The following is a 22,286-nucleotide window of genomic DNA, read 5'->3' on the forward strand; positions in this document are numbered from 1 at the left end:
GATGTCATACTTCATGGAACCCAAAGCGAACATGCTGTCCGGGCTGTCCGGGCATCTTCACACAGAAAAGGAGGCTTCAGGAAATCCATTAGCATGTGGTCATATGTGTGAGGCTTTTATCTCATGCATACACAAGGAGACAGTTGCAGAACATTGTTGGTGTACCGAATACCGGAAACACCAAAGCCTACATTCAGACATATTAAAATGTTGAAAGAAGAAATGCCCTTTTATTTATAAACTGAGACACAGCCTGTGATATAGAGGACTCTGATAGCCTACTCATTGCCTGTACAGCCTGTGATATAGAGGACTCTGATAGCCTACTCATTGCCTGTACAGCCTGTGATAAAGAGGACTCTGATAGCCTACTCATTGCCTGTACAGCCTGTGATATAGAGGACTCTGATAGCCTACTCATTGCCTGTACAGCCTGTGATATAGAGGACTCTGATAGCCTACTCATTGCCTGTACAGCCTGTGATATAGAGGACTCTGATAGCCTACTCATTGCCTGTACAGCCTGTGATAAAGAGGACTCTGATAGCCTACTCATTGCCTGTACAGCCTGTGATATAGAGGACTCTGATAGCCTACTCATTGCCTGTACAGCCTGTGATATAGAGGACTCTGATAGCCTACTCATTGCCTGTACAGCCTGTGATATAGAGGACTCTGATAGCCTACTCATTGCCTGTACAGCCTGTGATATAGAGGACTCTGATAGCCTACTCATTGCCTGTACAGCCTGTGATATAGAGGACTCTGATAGCCTACTCATTGCCTGTACAGCCTGTGATATAGAGGACTCTGATAGCCTACTCATTGCCTGTACAGCCTGTGATATAGAGGACTCTGATAGCCTACTCATTGCCTGTACAGCCTGTGATATAGAGGACTCTGATAGCCTACTCATTGCCTGTACAGCCTGTGATATAGAGGACTCTGATAGCCTACTCATTGCCTGTACAGCCTGTGATATAGAGGACTCTGATAGCCTACTCATTGCCTGTACAGCCTGTGATAAAGAGGACTCTGATAGCCTACTCATTGCCTGTACAGCCTGTGATATAGAGGACTCTGATAGCCTACTCATTGCCTGTACAGCCTGTGATATAGAGGACTCTGATAGCCTACTCATTGCCTGTACAGCCTGTGATATAGAGGACTCTGATAGCCTACTCATTGCCTGTACAGCCTGTGATATAGAGGACTCTGATAGCCTACTCATTGCCTGTACAGCCTGTGATATAGAGGACTCGGATAGCCTACTCATTGCCTGTACAGCCTGTGATATAGAGGACTCTGATAGCCTACTCATTGCCTGTACAGCCTGTGATATAGAGGACTCGGATAGCCTACTCATTGCCTGTACAGCCTGTGATATAGAGGACTCGGATAGCCTACTCATTGCCTGTACAGCCTGTGATATAGAGGACTCGGATAGCCTACTCATTGCCTGTACAGCCTGTGATAAAGAGGACTCGGATAGCCTACTCATTGCCTGTACAGCCTGTGATATAGAGGACTCGGATAGCCTACTCATTGCCTGTACAGCCTGTGATATAGAGGACTCGGATAGCCTACTCATTGCCTGTACAGCCTGTGATAAAGAGGACTCGGATAGCCTACTCATTGCCTGTACAGCCTGTGATATAGAGGACTCTGATAGCCTACTCATTGCCTGTACAGCCTGTGATATAGAGGACTCTGATAGCCTACTCATTGCCTGTACAGCCTGTGATAAAGAGGACTCTGATAGCCTACTCATTGCCTGTACAGCCTGTGATATAGAGGACTCTGATAGCCTACTCATTGCCTGTACAGCCTGTGATATAGAGGACTCTGATAGCCTACTCATTGCCTGTACAGCCTGTGATATAGAGGACTCTGATAGCCTACTCATTGCCTGTACATTGATGCTTTCTGCCTATGACTGCCATGCTGTCCCATGCTCGTTACTGTTTCATTCCTTCCCAGCAGACAGCGACTGGTGCATCTGGTCAGACTGGGGTCCCTGTTCCAAGAGCTGCGGCACCGGGATCGCCAGCAGGAAAGGGGTGTGTCCATGCCCGGTCCCGGAACACCCAGGTGTCCCGTGTAATGAGAGCGAGCGCACGGATGTCCAGGCGTGCTATGCCCAGCCTTGTGAAGGTGAGTGCTCTGGAAACAAATTTCGGATGGGGAGGGGCCACGAGAGTAGGCCAAATAAATGCTTCCGCTTATAACCAGTTTACTTTTCAGGAAATGCAGCGTAACCTGCGTGTATTGTTTTCACAAAAGCCCACCTTTATGAATGAATCATTCTGCACGTTCTTTAACCGTATTTGGTCAATGTTGCATGTTTTTGTTTTATAACGCACCTAAGTGTTATAGTTTTCAAGTGAGTACTACATTCATCGCAGTGGCCATTTCACTTCATTTTTGTGACATATTTGTATATGCCCCCCCACCTTCCTCACACGGCCCTTGCCCCAGCCCCACCCTCTCTGTTAGGGAGAATTCTCAAACATGTGCTAACTCCCTTCTACCTTAGAGACCCCCAGCTCTTTTGCTGGACTTTAGGATGTTTAATTTTTATCCTGGAGAGAGTTAAACCTTTTTCCAACTCTCTCATGCATTCCTATTTGATTTGAACACTGTTTAAATACCTTCTCTGGGATCAACTACTGTATCCAAGAGCAGTAAAGTGAGATTGACTTTACTTAGCTTTTGTAACTTTATAGACCCAGCACACACTATCTTACATAGGGTGCAAGAGGGGTTACTTAGTATCCCCTTTGTCTACTTGCTCATGTACACTTTTTATGTTACCCTTTCTACAATTAATGGCTGGTGGCAGTGGTTTACTATTTCCTACCATTGTGTGTTTTTACAGCGGGATGCGTTCGCAGCTGCAGTATAGCACAAATGGGTGCCCATTTTGTCAAAATGGCCCGGTCTTCTTTTTTGGTCATTTCTTGTTGGCAACGTCCTTCTTGAGATTTATCCTGTGCGCCAAACAAGGTTTGGTCCCTTTGTTCATTTTGTCTTTGGAGGGGTTCACTGGTGAAGCCCGCCTCTGGTTCCAGCGTGTCTGGCAGGGCAGGAAGCGAGGGAGGTTCCCCAAACTCCCTGTGCTTAGTCTCCTTGGTTACAGGAATGCACCCAAAGGTGATTGGCCGGCTGGCTGTCTTTGAAGGACAGCCACCCTGCTGTGTGAGTGACAGCTAGGCTGCAAATGAATGGGAGAGACTTGCATAAAAGGCAAGGTCTTTTGCAAGGAAGGCAGAGTCGACCACTGGACGAAGGAACCTGAAGAAGAACTTGAAAGAGAAGCTTGCTGCAACTCCTGGACTGTTGGTTTGCCTGGTGAAGCCCTGATGCAGTGCTGAAGATCCAAATTCGCCTCGACTAGAGAAGCCCTGCAAAGGACGACTTCTCCCCTTGGGTTGGTGGGACCAATCGACCACAAGACGAACTCGACTGGACATCCTCTCTCTGCTGGCTGTACTTCCATTGCTGCTGCTGGAACCGAGTGCCAGGGGACAGAAACACCAGAATCGAGTGCATTGTTTTTAAGTTGGACACGAGGTCCAGGAATATCCTATGGACTCCCTCGAAGCAGGACTAACCAAGCCTGAGCCATCTCAACACAGCTGTCTGCTGGGAAGGAATGAAACAGTAAGGAAAGCCTACAAGGTATCTGAGAACCGAGGTGGTGCTATTCACGAGAAGCTGAAACCACGAAGTGCCACTGATCTGAACTTTGTCCATTGCTGCCGCCGACCTTCAAATCGTAGTACAGGAGTCCCCAGACGTCCTCCCTCTTGTCCCCATGACTGAGGCCCCAAAACAACCGGATCTGCCATACTACAACTGGAACAGAAGCCAGCTGGAACCAATTTCTTCAGATCTAAGGTACTGTGAACTAAGGGGTACTTACCTCTTGTTGTGGAGCTTGCTTGCTCTCAGTTGAGACTTGCATTTGCTGCCCTTTGAAGAGTTTCTTGCATCTTTGCCCTCCACAAACATCCCAGCTTGTGGTGCAACAGTGATTTCTTTTTCAACAAAAACTCTCTTTGACATTGTGCAAGACTTTTTACTTACCTTCAAGAAGTGCCTCAGCCCCCCTAGATTTTGCTCAATTGACATTGGCTGTCCTGGCTCCCTGAAGACTCTTCTAACCTCTGACTTGGAGTTTTAACTATCCCTCCAAAAAGTCATACATTCTTTACTTGTATAGCTGGGAAAGGGTTAATCTACATTTCATTGGGAGGGGGCCTCAAAAGTGCTTACCGGTTTGAGAACTGTTTTAACCAATGTTTACTTCCCTAACCTTTTCCTTTTTGACACCAAACTCAGTATTTCTCTAAATGTACCGGTGATATTTCAATGTCCACAGTGTCCAAGTTATTGAAGCCACCTCAGGGTGTAGGAAGTGTCTGTGTGCCACCCCAAAAGGGTATCTACTGATTTATTGAAACTGAGTGTGTATTTTGAAGTATATTTAGGTGTTACATATTTGCTCCCTTCTAAAGAAGGCTTACTAAAGTGACTGTTACATTAATAAATAATTGTTTAATCAAGAAACCTTGAGTGTAAGTGTTATTTGGATACTTGTCACTGTGAAACTCTATGTTGCAACCCTACAGCTCACATTGACCCCTCTTGAAATAAGCCTGGCTGCTCAGTCACTCTACCAACTTGTTTAGTACAGACAAATACCAAAGGTCGGGTTACCTATTGCCAAGTGGACAAGGTGGTGCAGTCTCCCATGCGGTCACTGCATACAATCTTGCCTAACACCCTCACTACCTCAAAAATCAATAATATTTGTACTCTTATGCTACCCCCTAAATAAATGCCACAGAAAATGTGGCAAAATGGCTGTTCATCAAATGCGGTGACGCAGCTGCTTTGAGGTGGACGGGTAGCAATTTTTCAGTCTACTTTGGCCAATAAGGCATCACACACACATATTTTGGCACTAAACAATGAGTAAAGCCTGCATGCTTTAAAGTACTTCCCAGAAGCAGAGGTATCCATCGTTCCCTTTTTGCCTGGGTTTGGACGCCATTTGTATTTTTTTTTTTTTGTATAGGCGGTGGCTTTCACGCACACGTGACGTTGATATGAAAAGTCACGTCTTGAAGCGGGGATATTAGCACCATTTCAGCAGATGTTATGGGATTACTGGCCTTATTTATTTATAACGCTCTCTACCCGAGTTTAGTAAAATGGACGATGCTGTAGTTTGTGGCATCTGTTGGTCTTACTTGTGATGGTTTCTGCTGTTTCCTGTCATGTCTGAGGGCACTCTTTCTGGAGTCCCCAACTAATGTCTCTCTTGCCTTCTCATGATCTTTCCTTTTTCTCGAGTCCCCAGAGTGAAAAGACAGGCTTCCCAGCGGGGCCTCCCTCACTGGCGACACTCCTCGTGTAAAAACTGTTTCTCATCTGTTCCCAGGAGACTGTTTCTGGAGCCCTTGGACGGACTGGACAGAGTGTTCCTGTCAGTCTCTACTGCAGGAGCGCTATCGCAGTTTGCTGAGCCCGAGTTATGGAGCAGAGCCTTGTAAGGAGCTCGAGACAGAATTTAGAACCTGTGACCTCTCTGACTGCTCAGGTGAGAAGGACATTCTCGGACGTAACATCATGTCGTCTGTCGTGCTGTTAGTACTGTTTTGGCCACTGTCACTGCATAGAACCTCATGTTGCTTCAAGTCATAATATGACGGCGGGGACCAGGTACATCCGCACTCATGTGGAGCCAGATCCCGGGCCGCCACATTTTCGTCATTTGCACTCAGGGAGCAAATCTAAAGGGCAAAGAGCGGCATAAAAGTATGTAAGCCGCCTTTTGTCCCTCACATTTGGACTCTGCAGTGCAAAGTGAGCAAATACTGCCTGGCATGATGGCATGCCAGGCAGCGCTTACTTTCATTGTGAGCACTGCTTGCCATGCTCAGATGGCAAGCAGCGCCCACAATTGAAATTAAACCCTCCCAGGGTTTAATTGTAATTGTACATTCCCCCTGCCATACGAGCATGGCCGGGAGTGTTTACAATGGATTCCTGTGGGGTCCGCCTGCTAATACAGCTTTCGGAACCTATTGGGAGGTTGGACATTTGCGCCGGCATGAAAATCCATGCTGGTGCAAATGCTGAAGCATTTGTATGTCAGAGAGAGGAAGGAGGTGGAGGAAATACAATTTGCGTTCAGCCCCTCCTCTCCGCCAAACAAATAATTTAAAATGAGTAGTGGCGTGAATACAAGGCACTGAAGCGTTACACAAGGCTTTTTATGCCTTGCATTCACGTTACAGCGCTATTTGTCTCCCCGCCGCAAAATATACATCATTTTCATTGCCAGGTGAAAATGTAAAGGGAAAAAGGTGGCATACAAGCGTGAACATCACGTTTTGCCTGGTATCACTACATATTATCCCCACCAAAAATATCGCCGTACATATCATCGTCTGGAACGGCCATAGGCAGTATTTTGGGCGGGATCATTTTTGGGGTTTTTGGGAGCGGGGGTTGCAGGGGTGGCCCCCGCTCTTTTAAAAATAATGCGGGGTTTGTGGGGGTGTCCCCCACAGGTTCCATGCCTTAATATCGCAGAAAAAATATAGCAATATTTTTGTATGGCGATATTTTTGCGGAGATATTAACACATGGAACCCTTTTGCCCTTCACGTTTCCACTCCGCAGTGCAAAGTAAGTAAATGTTGCCTGGTATTCCAGGAAGCGTTTACTTTTGTTTGTGAGTACCGCTTGCCATACCTACATGGCAAGCGGTGCTTACAAATTAAATGAAACCCTCCCTGATATACTCGCACGTCAGTGAGGTTTAGTTGCAACTGGCAACACTGCATACCATGTGCGCATGGTAAGCAGTGTTCCCGATTGAAATTAAACCCCCCTGACATGCCAGCATGTCAGGGAGGATTCGTCATTCTACACGCTTCCTGCCGTGCTCGCGTGTCAGGGAGCATGAACAATGGATCCAGGTCCATTGTATGCTTAAACTAGGAGGACCCAGTAGGGAACTCAAGCATTTGCGTCACCATGAAAATCCATGCAACTGAAGATGCTGGAGCATTTGTATGCCAGATTGGAAGGGAGCAGCGGAAATACAAGTTGCATTCCGCTGTTCCTCTCCACCATTCAAATAAATAAAAATGAGCCGTGGTGTGATTGCAAGGCATTAAAACCACACTCATGGCTTTTATGACTTTCAATCATGTTACGGCTCAATGGAAAATGAACCTCTATAGTCTTTTGCAAAGAAGATTTAATGAAATTGCTGCCTTGCCATCCTACTGGTCTATATTCCATAACATTCAATCTGGCAGTACGGGAGGTGGGTGATAACTCGATCCCTGCGTGTGATACAATCGCTAATATTTTATCATGGTAATATCTGTTAATGAACTGCCAATAAATGCTGTGGGTCTTATTCTCACACTCAAATTTCCACCACTTTGTCCCCTCAACAGAATCCAGCTGTGTGCCCCCCTTTGAGTTTCACCCATGTGGCTCTCCCTGCTCCGGACTCTGCTCCACACTTCAACGGAAAGACGTGTGCGAAGGCAGGCCAGAGTGCTGGCCAGGTTGCTATTGTCCAGAGGTCAGTGTTCTTTTTAAATCTACAGATAGTCTCAAGAGGTGTGCATGCCATTATCCCAACCAATAGCCATGAAGGTATTCTCCACATAAACACTGTGACGCTGTTCAGAATATTTGGTGATATCTGATGTATACAAAGAATGAATTAATTGTGGGGATATACCAACACCATCCTCCCCAGTTGGACAACTAGTGAAAATCCCAGTCGATGTTAATCTGGCACAGAGAAGTTTACGCTAGTAGAACAGGGCATGTGCCCACTGAACAATGCTATTTGTTGGGTCTCAATAGCATATAAAGGTTGGGGTTTAAGATCAATCAGTGGTGGACCTCTCACGATAACCTGGGTAATGCAACCTTTTATAACTGCAGTATTCCTCCAATATTAACTTTTTAAAAGGTTCTGATTGACCTCTGGTCAATAATTTTAAGATAATTTACAGAAAGTAAAGTGATCATTTTCCTTTGAATTTAAAAATTAAAAAATGTCAACTGCACAGAGAATGCTAAAATTCTACACGGTACACTGCAGGATTTAGTAATTGTACATGATGGTAGGAATATTAAATGGGCATCATTGACACCCTTTGCTGTTTTTTCATGTGTCATTATGGCATGCTTTACTGAGCGTGATGTTTGCCTAATATGGACTCTTGCTAGAGATCTTATTTTATACTTGAACAGCTTATCTGGTAATAATAAGTCCATCTGGGTGCTGTCGAAGTGGAAGAAAAATGAGGGCCCTCCTTCATGTTTCAAAGGCTGAGTTTAAAAACCCAGAGATTATTTCCACCAAAGGATCCATTTGTAAGAGAAAATATTTCACTGAAAAATCAGAATAGGTTCATGAAGCTCTTAGAGACCTTTAGGTGGAAACCAAAGTGGGATAGTAGAACATTTTGGTCTTTAATTTTTCGGGCCCGAAAACCCTTTATCTATGAGTCGATTTGTTTCTCAAAGTTATATAACCCTGATTTGAGTAATTTCAACAGTGAATTATATAGCACACTAGTTTGGACCTCTCTAGCTATCTGTCATCTGTCGGTTGAGGAGTTCTCTATGGTTGGACTTTCTGTAAACTTTACCTATCTAACCCTGCCTATGGAGCTTTTAAATTTAATATGTCACAAAATTCTGAAAAGCGATTTGACGACTAACAGGTCTGGTTCCACTTTTTTGTGACCAGTACACAGGTCACACCTGATACATGTTTATTTTAAAAACTTAATTATTTTGTTTATTATTTGCGTTGTTTTCAATTTATTTCCTCTCTCTTATAAGTAATTTGTTCTTGTGACACATCCTGAGGTGTAATGATTGCATTGAATCTTTGGGACTTATGTTTTTATGAATTGTTTGATTGTATTGTTTTAATTGTATGGTTACAAATCAAAATAAAGTATTTGAATTTAATTAAATATGAAGAGAGTTGAATAGAGGATTTTCTCTGCATCTGTAAATGTAATATGTACTATTCATATTTATAGGCAGTTAGCCTGTTTCTAAATATTAATTTCTTTTTAATATTAACAAATATTGCTTTTAGGTTGAGTTGGAGATTCATTGATTTTCCTATTGCCACAAAATGTGGCCAAACAGAGAAGTTGGTATTAGAATATTGTGGCTCTGTTAGTTTTGTCCAGAGGCCACATCTCTTCCTCGTGCTATGATTTTCAGTGGTGTCCATAAGACTTGAAAGACAAAATGGAGGTCTACTTGTGAGGAATTGCCATGTGGCGGGGTTGCAAAGCCCTGGCTGTTTTGATTTTTATTAATGCATAAAATGATGCAGGTAAGTCCATCTCAAAAAGGGTAAACTGCTTACCAGGTTCCCTTTCTCTGCCGACTCCATGTCAAAAGCATAATGTTCTTGTGACCGCTACACCAGTAGCCTGATCCACAGTCCTGCTCCACTTATGGCACAAAGCAGGTTCAAAGATCACAAGGTTCCCACTCGACAGCCGCATCGACAACTAAGACTTTGTAGGTCAGGGCAGCATTTAAGATATGCCTCCTTGTACCAAAACTACAATGCTCATAAATACTCCATGTTGGTGGCAGTTTAAACTCTAAAATAAAGCGTTCAGGCATAGTGCATGGTGTTACCTATGAACATGGCCACCACACCCCATCTACATCGCACATGTGTCATCTCCTGTGAGTCAGCTCTGCTGTGGAAGGTGATGTGTATTCTGGTCAGACATGTTGAAACTGCCAAGTGGCAGTTCTGAAACAAAGAGGGCCAAACCTCTTCTTTCATTCCTTTGTGAGGGCTGGTGACACCCTCCTCCAGCGACAGCCACACCGCAGGCAGCTTTCCTGGCTCCAGGCATCAAAGGAGCACACCCATTCAAAAGGAGAAGCCTCACACCAGGGGGCTGCATCTCCAAAAGACCTTTGATGTTAATCAGAAGGGAAGGGGGCGAGATTAAAATGTGCAGGAGGGCTCTGGTCACTGGAAGGAGACTTCCCCCATTTTGTTTCCCTCTGTCTCTCTTTCACTTTCCTGTCCTCTCCTCTTCCTCTAAAGCAAAGCACTTCTCTGATGTGGATCAGGACCTTTTCATCAGATTCTCCTAGAACTGAGAGAGGAGACCATGAACTGAACCATCCTGTCCTCGAGTATCCCCGAGTGGGCCTCTCAGCAACAGGATGGCCAGGCCAGCCAAGTTTCCTGTTCTACAAAACCAGTCACTCAGTCTTCACTGCACCTTGAATGAGAGGAAAGTCGCAGGCACTGGCCTTTGCGCTCCTCAACCACTTTGGACTTGCATGCACTTCAAACTAGCTCAACACTGCATCTTGCCTCAGCTAAGCTTGCCCCTCTTAGGCCTGAAGTGACTGCTCAGTGTCAAGATCCGACCCAAATCACTGGTGAGTCACACACCAACTCTGACCAGGGTTTACAACCATGGCAGCTAGCCCTTGAATGGCCACCTCATCGACCTGCACATTGACAAACCCAATATCACCACTTCAACTACCGTCGCCCCGGTTACTCGAACCGCTGGAGCATCACTCATTGACCCCTCCCAGCTTCTAAAGCCTGACTCGGCCTGGCTCACCTGCAAAGTGATCCTAGAACTGCCCAACCTGCATTCTGGAGAGCCATCCTTCTACCACACCAAGCGATCGCACTCACCCCTTCTTGACGCCTGCAGGCTGCTTTGGCCCACATGATCCAACGTGCCCGAATAGAACTTGATCCGCATCGCATCAACATTCAACACTGAGTCTAACTCTGTCATCCGACCAAGAAGTGAATGAAGGTACTGTAGATTCTGAACTCCTCCCTCGGTCCACTGAGGACCTAGAGACTGCTCAGATCAGGATCGCTCCTGGTTTCATCAAAGACATATCCTTTTTGTGGATAGTAATCTACCTACCACCCTAGGAACTACGAGTGCTACTTTCCTCAGCTTTGCTGCATCTTCTCTGTTCATCATTTGGGGTGGGTTTTGTCTAGTGTTTTCTATTGGTTCCATTATAGATTGTGTGTTTGATTAAAGTATGTGTATTTTTATGGAACCTTGACTGGACATTCCCTTTATTTTGGACTTTGAAACTGTGTTGTTTGTGTGACTACTGTTTCACCTTCACACCCCTTGTAAGAGCATAGCCTTCCCTCAGTCCATGTCACCACAAAAGGAGAAGGAGTTATATTTCTTAACAGTCCCTGTTTTGCCTTTATGATTGCATTGTGTTTCGGTTTGTAGAAGTGTGAGGGCTGAGTGGGACATTTTATCCCTTCTCATCCTTGTACTCTGGCAGAGCAGAATCCAATTTATCACACTGTTGGCAGCCATGGGATTTGAAACAGACTGTGCCTACAGCCCTGCCAGACAAAATAAAATGTGCAGTTAATGTTAGTTTTTCACTGCCATGGTATTTTTACAACCATGTACCTCAACATGAGCATGATGCAGACCTTGACAGCAAGCGTCTTGCACGACCTCTGTCGAGAGAGGGGTCTCCCTCATGGCAATAAGATTAAGAAGGCCAAACTGCTAAAAAGCCTCCAAGCTTTCAAGGAAGCTAGGGAGATGGAGGGTTCTCAGAGGACCAGTGGTGAACTGAATCCCCTAGCCCTGTTGCCCATACATCTTGGGGGAGTGGAACCGGCTGAGGAAAGCAACAGCGATAGTGCTTCCCAGCATTCCTCCCACCAGGTGGGCATGGTGGTGTCCCAAAGGTTGAGAGTCTCCCTCAAATCGCACTCATTGGGTAGATGCCATGCTTTGGCCAGGCCACGAGTGATCATAACTGCACTCGATGCAGACAGGCTCTACCTCCTAGAAGAAAGGAGGATGGCTATAGAAGAACAGAAGCAAATGGACTATGTGATTTAGTCAAGCTGGAGCTTGAGGGCTAGAGGAAAGCCAACCAAACTTCTAGTGGGGAAGGAAGTGTTTCCAGCATTGGCTCCCAAGGGAAGCGTAGGTGCCACCTCCCCAAGGACTTAGTCCAGCCGTATGAAGAAGGGAAGGACATTCTTGACTGATTCAAAAAGCTGTAGTTAGCTTTCCAGGCAGGAGCAGGCGCCTCTATGGACTCTGGATCCAGACGGGGTAGTACCGGCAGAGCCGGTCTTTTGCTGTCATCGGCCGTAAGAGCTGCTGGGCCCATGGCCGCCATGGCTGCTTCCCAAGCGGCTTCCTTTGCCCTGGATCGTGTGACCACAGCAATGATTTCAGCATCAGGTTTAACATTTCTTAGCAAACAATCTACAGGAATGGCATCTTGAACATGAACACAGAGTATGAGGATTCTCCCCTCCAACTGAAATCCACGATAGCCAGTGGGCATCAGGTGAGACCATTGAATGCCCTTACTTGCTTGGGGGGGTTCAGGGATGATCTGGTCCTCATACACCCACCCTCATTGGACAGAAGTGAGAGTTGCAGCAGAATCACGAAGTGCCAGGGCTCTGCTCCCATTAATGAACACATGGTCCAAGAATATCTCTTTGCTACCCGTAACCAGGGCCTCGGTCGGAGACCCAGTACCTTTTCTGCTCAGCGATAACAGGGTACATTTGGCCGAACCCAGTCCAAGTGGTTATTTATTGTCTAGGATGCCCACGCTGACTATCTCTTGTTCCTCCTCATCCATGACAGAAGCGCTAACTACTGCCTGCTTGGGTCTACCCTTGCAGGCGGGATCTCACTTCTTATGCCTCCAATCCCCACAGGTAAGGCACTCGTGAGGGGCTGTGAATGTGGCAGCCCCAGCGCTAGGGGTGCCCTCACTCGGTCTTTCTGAGGGAGTGGATGATGTGGGTGTCTGGAATTTCCCCTCAGGCTTTTGGGGCCTTTTCCTAGCAAGAGGGTGTGGACCATTGTCGTTACCTTCTGTTGATATACCCTTTTCAACCCACTTATCATAAAGTGTGGATGCACTAACCACTGCTTCTATCTGGAATGCGAGTAGCCATGAACCGATCGCTGCCTTTGCAAGCTCTCTATGGTCAGTGATACTTTTGTCCACTAAATGCAGGTGCAACTCCTTCTCACATTGTTTTAGGATGTTCTCACATGAAATCAGATTCTACATGCTCTGAAATGTGTGAACTTTGTTTCCTGTGACGCAACCGCTCAGATATTTCAGGAACTGATGGGATGTTCAGGGTGTACTGGGAGAAGAGTCTCCTGTACAGTGAATGCAAGAACTCTGCTGCAGGGGCAAGTCAGCATTTGGTGGTCCCCCCCAGTGCCACAGGAGGTTCCTTTTGGACTTGGCTCACAACATTCCATTGGCAGGTCATCTCGAAATCAACAAGATGACCGATAGATTGTCTGCTAATTTCCACTTGCCCCAGATGGGGTCAAAGATCAAAGAATTTTTCCAGTCCTGCCGCACTAGTTAAGCATCCGGCAAAGCGGGCAGCACCACCAAGGACTCCATTATTCGATTACATGTGGTTGGGCAGCCTTTCGAGGGGATAGGTATGGACATTCTTTGTTCTTTAGATCCCCAAACCTCCTCAGGAAAATGGTACATTTTGGTAGATCATGCCACCTGGTACCCCAAGGCTGTATCTTTGAGGAGCTTCAAGGCCCCTGTGGTCTTGAAGGCCTGCATCAGAATATTCTCTCATGTGGGATTTGCTAAAGAAGCCATTTCTGACAGAGGCTCGAACTTCATATCAGTGTATATGAAGGTGATGTGGGATGAATGTGGAGTAACCTACAGCCTTTCATCCACGGGCTTGTTTAGCAGTTCAACAAGACCCTCAAGGAGAAAATAGGATATTCTACTGCCATGCCTCCTGTTCTCCTACTGGGAGGTACCACAAAACAGTGATGGGTTCAGTCTCTTTGAGCTCATGTTTGGTCATACTGTTAGGGATCATCTAAATCTGGAATAGGAAGGATTACAGGGCAATCCCTGACCTCCTCTCCATGACATAGTTGACTTTGTGCGTGGCCTCCTTTCCAACATGGCAAAGTACAGAGAGCAGAGCACCCACAACCTGAAGTCAAGCCACGAGCTAATGAAGCACTGTCAGAAGGCCACCATGATGGAATACACACCAAGCTAGATGATCTGGATCATGGAACCCGTCAAGCGCAGTGCCTTGCATGACAAGTGGACCAGGCTCAACGTGGTGCTGGAAATGATCAGTGATGTTAACTAACTCATTGACACCAAGGTTCCAAGGCAGATACATAGGGTCTTACACATCAACCGGATAAAACCCCACTACAGCTGGGATGACTTTGTGATGGCTCTGTCTATGTATGATGAGATGCAGGAGGAAACGGATCCCCTCCCCGACTTGTTACACCGAACAGCAAATGCAGGACTGCCAGAGGTTGATGGATCAGTTTGCAGGACTGCTTTTGCTGATGCCTGGGAAGATTGATTGGTGTCTCCATGACATCGAAGCCAGGTATGGGACCCTTGCCTTTCCCCTGAGCAACTTGACATTGAGGAAACAGTCAAAAAGGTCACCTGGACCCCTGCCTCCCAGACATCCTGACAGAGCTTGAAGGACGCCCTGCGTCAGGCCCGAGCACTAAGGGTCCAGTATTTTGTCCAAAGGTTTATCACCCAGACAGACACTTGTGAATTTGGCATCAGTGTAGTATTAGCGCAACTGAACTCTGAAGGGGCAGCGCAACCTTGTGCGTACCTAAGTAGGTGCTTGTCCAAGCAAGAGTGCAACTGGGCCACCATTGAAACAATGGCATTTGCAGTGGTTTTGGTAGTACACAAGTTGAAACCCTACTTTTTTGGGTCTCTCTTCACTGTCCAAACAGACCACAGACCTCTTAGGTGGGTTATGGCCATGCTGCAGGGAGAGAATCCCAGGTTACTGCATTGGACCATATCCCTACAGGGATTGGACTTGGACATCCAACACAAACCTGAGTCGCAGGAGGATGAGTCAGACCCTTAAAAGGGTGAGTCATAAACATCTTGGCTGGGGAGTCGTATGAGAAATTGCCGACTTGCTAGGGTGCAAAGGCCTTAATTTCTTTTTATTAATACATACATGTTTTGGGTAATTCCATCTCCAAAAGGGTAAGCTGCTAACAAGGATACCCTTCTTCGCCAACTCCATTCTAAAAGCATAGTGTACGTGTGTGCCCTGCTGCGTCAGTAGCTTGCTTGACAAAGCCTGCTCCACTCGTGCCATTGAACAGGTTCAAAGGTCAAAAGATGCCTACTCGACAGCCACAGCAAAACCTAAGTCTTTGCAGTGCAGGGACAGCATTTACGATATGCCCCCTTGTATCAAAGCTATTATGCTTATAGGTACCCCATGCTGATGACAGGGTAAACTCTAAAGTAAAGCTGTGTCTGAGTTTAGGCATAGTTCATGGTGTTACTTATGAACATGGCCGCCACATCCCAATCGATATCGCACATGTGTCAGCTCCTGTGAGTCAGCTCTGCTGTGGAAGGTGATGTGTATTCTGGTTAGACAGGTTGATACTGCCAAATGGCAGATTCGAAATGCAGAGGACTAAACCTCCTCTTTAAGGCTTTTCTGAGGGCCAGTAAAACCCTCCTCCATAGAGAGCCTCACAGAAGACAGCTGTCCTGGGCATTAAAAACAAGCAACCTCACACCAAGGTGCCGCATCTTCAAAGGGACTTTGTTCTAAGTTAGAAGGGAAGGGGTGAGACAATAGTCAGGAGTCTTCTGGTTTCTGGAAGGAGACTTCCACCATTTTGTTTCCCTCTGTCTCTCTTTTCCTTTCCTGTCCCCTCTACTTCCTCTGAAGCAAACCACCCTGGGTGTGGCATCAGAAGGACTAAGTCCACTTCATCCAGGAGCAGTGATTGGCTTGCTAAGGAATGCTAGCTTTAGACCAATGACCTCAGAGTTGGTGCCTTTAAAGAAGTGGTCTCTCACCCCTTCACCAGGTTCTCTCAGATCCCCTCAGATCCTCTTAATGCCGCAGATTCGCTCTGAAGAACTCACTGGGTTTTCTTTGGGACAATTGTACTTTCCAAAGCCCTCATCCTGAGGTGAAGGAGCCATCCAAGCAGAAGGAAGATCTGTCCCCTACCGACTCCCAGAGCACATCGGGAGTGACCTCTGCTGTGGACCAGTACATACCACTCTGGGAACTGGCAGTGCAGACCCTGAAAGGAACCATTCTGTCCTGTATTCTCACAGCAACCGGGGGTCCAGACCAGCCAAAGCTCCCTGTTCAACCACTCTAAACTGGTCTCTCCATGTTCACTGCACCTTGAACGAGAGGCAAGTCGCCGGCCACTGATGTTTGCACTCCTGCACTACTTCGCACTTGCTTGAAACTTCTAACTAGCTCACCACTGCATTGTGCCCTAGCTAAGCTCATCAACTGCTAGTCCCAAAGCTACTGCTCAATACTGGGACCCAAGCCAAAATAGTGGTGAGTTATATGCCGACTCTGACCAGGGGTCACACCCATGGCTCGACCCAGTTAGCCTTGAACAACCGCTTCATTGACCTGCACATCGATGCACCTAAGATCCCCACTTTGATGACCGTTGCTAACCGACTCGAACTGCTGGAGCTTCACTCATGGAGCCCTCCCAGCCGCTAAAGGCTGACTCAGCCTGGCTCAACTGCAATGTGATCCTGCGGCCACCCAACCTGCATCCTTGAGAGCCATCCTTCTACTCTCCAAGTGATCGCATTCGCCCCTACTCGACGCCTGCAGGCTGCTTGGGCCTACACGATCCAACATGCCCTAACTGAGCTTGATCCGCTCACATCAATGTTCGACACCGGGTCTGACTCTGTCAACCCATCACCAACTGAATCCAGGTGCTGTTAACTTTGAACTGCCCCCTCTGTCCACTGTGGCCCTAGAGACTGGTTAGGCCACAATCGCTCCTGGTTTCATAAAAGTTGTATCTATTTTGTGGCTAGTAATCTACCTGCGACCCTGGGAACTACTCTCAGGGTGCTACTTTTTTCAGTCTGTTGCATCTGCTCTGTTCTTCCTTTGGGTGTTTATTTTTACACTGTTTTCTATTCATTCTATTGCAGACAGTGTCTTTGATTAAAGTATATCAATTTTTCATTGGACATTCCCTTTATTTTGGAGTGTGATACTGTGTTGTTTTGGTCACTACTGGTTCACTTTCACACCCCTCTTAAGAGTGTAGCCGTCCCTCGCCCCACGTTACCATTAAAGGCAAAGGAGGTATATCTCTTAACTGTCCCTGTTTGACCTTTATGATTGCGTTGTGTTTTGGTTTGTAGAAGTGTGAGGCCTGAGTTGGCCATTTTATCCCTACTCTTCCATGAGCAGAATCCAATGTGTCACACTAGTCATCTCACTTTTCTTCAACAGTCTGCCAAGAACATTTTCTATGCTCCAAATCTGTTTAGCATTTTTGTTCACAGTTTGCCTCGCAAAAGAGCAAACTGTGTTAAGAGTTGCGAAGTAAAAACACTTCTGCGCCACCACCTACAATCATGTCCAGCTGTGCCAGCCCCGTAAAAAGAGTAACTATGAACTATTTGGGAAAGACAGCATCAGGGCTAACACAGAAGGGCTTGTCTCTAAAGCCAGCCAAGTTAAATGCACACTCACTGTGACCTCTACAGTCGCATCAATGACATTGCAAAGCCAGGAATAGAAGGAAAAAGTAATGTATGGCAATGTGGGAAGGGCAGGGGCTGTCAAATGGATATGTTTAAAAGTGAAAAAAAATACTAAATTTTAAAAACGTTACTTACTGTTAAATGACAGGAAAAAAAATGTTTTCCTCAGTGACAATGCACATATATAAGTGCAAATGTCAAACCAGTATTTATCACCATGATGCTGTCAAACCAATTAGGACATAATTGTCCTAGTAGGTCATGTAATGTGACTGACAGAGTACTAGGACACGGCAAGACACTGAGGGAGACCTGAAACAACACTATGGGCCTCATTAGGAGTTTGGAGATAGCCATGCCCTTTTGGCTACCCCCCAAACCCGGGTCCGGGTTCCCTGAATGGGGAAATACCAGGCCATTCCGACCTTGGAGGGCCCGGTATTTCCCCATTCAGGGAACTCGGACCCAGTCCATCCCCATTCCCACTTGAGCCCCCATAAGGATCCATGGGAATGGGGAGCATGCTTACACCGGGCCAGTTAATGACGGGCCGGTTAGCATGCTGGGCCGCTCACGGGACACGCTCAGGACGTCTGGTGTGACCAGACGTCCTGAGCGGGTCCCGCGAGGGGACCTTGTAATGAGGCGGTACGGGGTTAACGGCTCCGGCACCTTTACCGGCGCTGTTAACCCCTTACCGCCCGCCTCGGAATGAATGCCTTTTTCACTTTCCTCACCCTTTCTTGTCCTGGGGTATGCGGTTTCACAAGCTGATCTTACAGCAGAATGGACAATAACAGTATCTATCATGCTTTTCTGTCTTTTAAGGGATTGGTGGAACATAATGGGGAATGCGTCCCTCCTTCTGAGTGTGGCTGTCTCTATCTGGGCCAATCAGATGGTGCAGCACTCTCGCCTCCTCCTGTCTATGTGCCTCCGGGAGGCACAGTGCGGATTGGTTGCAAGAAATGGTGAGTAGTACTCTAGCCTGCTTGCATTAGTGCATGAGTGCAAATGTTGTCTTTCTTTACAATTTAGTACATGGTTAAAGCTGTAGGAAGTCTCACCGAAAATAATTTGGATGACTGTAGTTAGTTGTACTTAAATATGGCCCATGAAGATGTCTCTGGGGTGCAATGAATGCAAAATACATGTGTAGTTTATCTAGAGTTCTATGATGTCCTATAAACCTATTATACTCGCAATATGCTTTTACACTGGCTCCCTGTAAATGAACAATATTAATTAAAGGCTGAGTGCCTCATGCATGAATATCGCAGCGAATAAATCCAGCTCTCTCAGCACACAAGCTGTTCTTGCTCCCCTTAAAATAAATTATTATAGAGTTTGTAAATTCCATGTGCTTGGGCGTTTCTTGTGAAATCCATGCCACTTTTTTGTAAAAACCTAGCTCGTCCAGTCCTGCAAGAGAGTTAAGTCCTTGCTGCTGTGACACTCGATTGCTTGCTATAAGTTTCACCTGACCCCTTCTGGAGGTTATAGGGATGAATGGGCTATCTACAGTGGATTCCTTTCGATGGCGTAGAGGGCCCGTAACGGCAAAAGCGTAAGATAGGCCAGAGCGCAACAAGGGGGCGTCAGTGAGTGCTCACGGCCCCTGCCAGCCCTGTACGCACCTCAACGTAAGGATGTGAGTATTTGAGAAGTATTTCGTTTCTGTTGTGCAATGCGTTCCACGCAAAGTGCATGTACCCAATCTCCCACCAAAAAACCCACAGCCAAAGGAAGTAGAAACGGGACTAAGACCATTTTTATGTCTATGGCGGCGGCAAGGGTGGAGAGGGAGAGTGACATCCAGTGGGAAGAGGCCCTGATTACAGCGGCTAAGTCAGGTGGGGAGTGGAGTGTGCAGGATGCCAGACACCGTAGGTGCTAGAGGTGGAATGGGGGAGGGAGAATGGGCTGGTTGGATTGGGGAGCAGAGGAACACAATGGTGGCATCCGGGAAAAGGGCTTGGTTGGCTGGGAGAGTAAGGGCACTCACTGGAAGATTTTGGCCATGTTCCTAGCCACCTGATTGCCTAAATGCCCTTTTCCCGGCTGTGAACGTGCACGACACACATAGCCAAATCTATCAGTGATTGATATAGTGACACATCACTGTGATATTTGATGTTGCAGAGACTCATTGTTTTTTTCTGTCATTGATCATGGGACTTTACTTTTCTGGAATTTGTTATTAGTTAGATGCCAGCCACGGGTGAAGACCAATCTCTATCTGCAGTTTCATGCCAACTGTGCATGGAGATCAATATATTTCAGTAGTTACATGCCAGCCATGAATGGACATCAATATGTCTCTGTAGTTGCATGCAAGCTATAGCTGGATCTCCAAATATTTCTGTAGTTGCATGCAAACCATGGGTGGACTTCAATATCTTTCTGCGCTTGCATTAGAACCATGTATGTCTTTACTTCCCCTGCATTCAATTCGGCATACATTCACGTAGTCATATTTACTTCTCCATACCTTTACTTCTCCTGTCTTTCACTTCCCCTAGAATTCACTTCAACATTACAGTGGGAGAACTCCTGTACCACCCTTCTTTTTTACCCCATAATCTACCCCAGACAGCACTTGACCCCAACCCTAACATTTAGCTAACCTTAACCACATGCATTGCCACCTTCACAATTTGAAGATCCAGGCGAAGTAAAGGCCTGAAGTAGTAAATGTATAACAAAGTAAATGTCTGGCGAAGTGAAGGTAGACTCAGTAAGTGTAGGGGAATTAAATGGGGGATACCCAAACCTGGATGACAATGAATATATGCTTCTAGTTTCATGGTAACCATGAATAGAGATCAAGCTATCTATTCCTCTCAATTCAGCCAGGGCCAGCATATTGAGTTTGAGTCTATTTTTACTGGTTTCAAGCCCCCAAAGGTGGCCACAGAAGAAGAGCATGTTAACAAATACAGAATGGCTATTTTATATGTAGCACAACTGATTTTTCATGGATTTTGGGAATTGTCTGCAGACATTAGCCCTGCCTACTATATCTTCAAGATTATGAGTCATAGATGAGTTTTTAATTTGGGTGTTTGCAGTGTCAAGGTGGCCACTGGGAGTAACAGGTAGGTCTGAACCAACCACTGAGTGAAGTTCAAAGAAATCAAAAGGTCCCTTGGTATATGGACAAAGCACAAATCCAAAATTGTCAGGGCAAAATTTGCATAAACCTGAGGGCTTTGGGACCCCCCACCAAGTTTGGGTAGGAGGAGGTTTGTTGAAGTCTCTTTCACCCAAAACGTTTCTCACTGTGGGTTTCCTAAGGGGAGGTCATGAAACACTTGTGTATAGGTGTGTTATAAATGCCATATCATATCATATCTTATCAAGCAATAGTTCATCAATAGATTCAAGAAACTACCCAGTTCCAGAGTTGGACATGGTAGAGTGACATATTGTCTTAGAGTAAAGGTCTGGGATCTGCTTTGTATCTTACGTTATTTATAGCCACCTGGTAACGCTTGTCTACAGCAGAGTGCAAGTTTGGCTGTTTGGTTCATACCTGGGAACCCTCCCAACCCCATCCTGGTTTCCTGGCTGGCCTTGACCACTTCTCTATTGCGCTTTGCTCTTGTTTCTCCTCCTACCTTGGGTTCCACCACTTCAGATCAGGGATTCTATCTCTAAATTAGGGCCTGTTCTGTCTTTGGACCACTTTTGTCGTATATTTCTATGTCCATTAGCCCCCCTCTGTTAACACCATGCCAGCTGCTGAATATTCTCTGAACCTATTCCAATAACTCTCCTAACTCCTCCTTCTGATGTTCCCCAACCTTCTCCAATAATTCTTCAACCTCCTTCTTCTGGTGTTCTCCAGCCTCCTTCAATAACTCTCCCTCGTTTTGATTTTCTCCAACTTCCTCCAATAACTTTCCCACCCCTCCTTATGATCTACTCTAACCTCCTGTGATAATTCTCTGACCTCCTTCCACTGATATTCTCCAACCTCCTACAATACCTCTCCCCTCCTACTTTTGATTTTCTCCAAGCTATGCCAATAACCTTCCCCTTCCTACTTCTGATTTTCAATAACACTACCAGCTCCTTCTCTTAAGCTCATGCTGTTCTTTCCAGGACCTTCTCCCCATCTAACTCCTCAGACTTCTTCCTACATGACATTCTGCCCATCCAGTCTCCTCCAGTCTCTGTGCTTCTTCCTCCATCTACTCGCCAAATGGCTGTGAACACAGTCCCTCTTCTGCACTGTGCATTCACACAGAGAGCTGTACAGTTGCTTTTTCTATAGGGTCTTGGCCTCTCCTTTGGGTTGGCTCTCTGGACTAGGGCTTGTAGTTGGTCCTTAGGGTTACCCTCTGGTACCTCCCTCTAGAATCTTCTTTGGAATAGAGAGGCTATATATAAGAGCCTGGTCATCTTGGATCCTGCCGATGTTCCGGTGGCTAAAAGGTTCTACCACTTCTACACTAGGGCAATTCCTATGTTTGCATATGTAGACATTATTTTAGGACTCCTGGGGTAGCACTGTGTTAAAAGACTTTTAACTTTTTGTTTTTTAGGCATTTCTAAGCAAAATAATTATACAAATAGAGTTAATGATAACAAGTGTTATAGCAACAGCAGTTGTC

General features: G+C 46.1%; 1 protein-coding gene across 1 annotated transcript in view; it reads left to right on the top strand.

Moving 5' to 3' along the window:
* LOC138567897 (SCO-spondin-like) overlaps positions 1 to 22,286 on the top strand; it is a 1,036,222-nt gene that overhangs the window by 857,442 nt on the left and 156,494 nt on the right. The window contains exons 93-96 of the mRNA XM_069646396.1: positions 1,984 to 2,154; positions 5,450 to 5,608; positions 7,485 to 7,615; positions 18,496 to 18,638. Of these exons, the coding sequence (XP_069502497.1) occupies positions 1,984 to 2,154; positions 5,450 to 5,608; positions 7,485 to 7,615; positions 18,496 to 18,638 (604 nt within the window). The remainder of the gene's footprint in view (positions 1 to 1,983; positions 2,155 to 5,449; positions 5,609 to 7,484; positions 7,616 to 18,495; positions 18,639 to 22,286) is intronic.

Source organism: Ambystoma mexicanum, chromosome 2p (assembly GCF_040938575.1).
Source record: "Ambystoma mexicanum isolate Mex_15411 chromosome 2p, UKY_AmexF1_1, whole genome shotgun sequence".
Classification (NCBI taxonomy): domain Eukaryota; kingdom Metazoa; phylum Chordata; class Amphibia; order Caudata; family Ambystomatidae; genus Ambystoma; species Ambystoma mexicanum.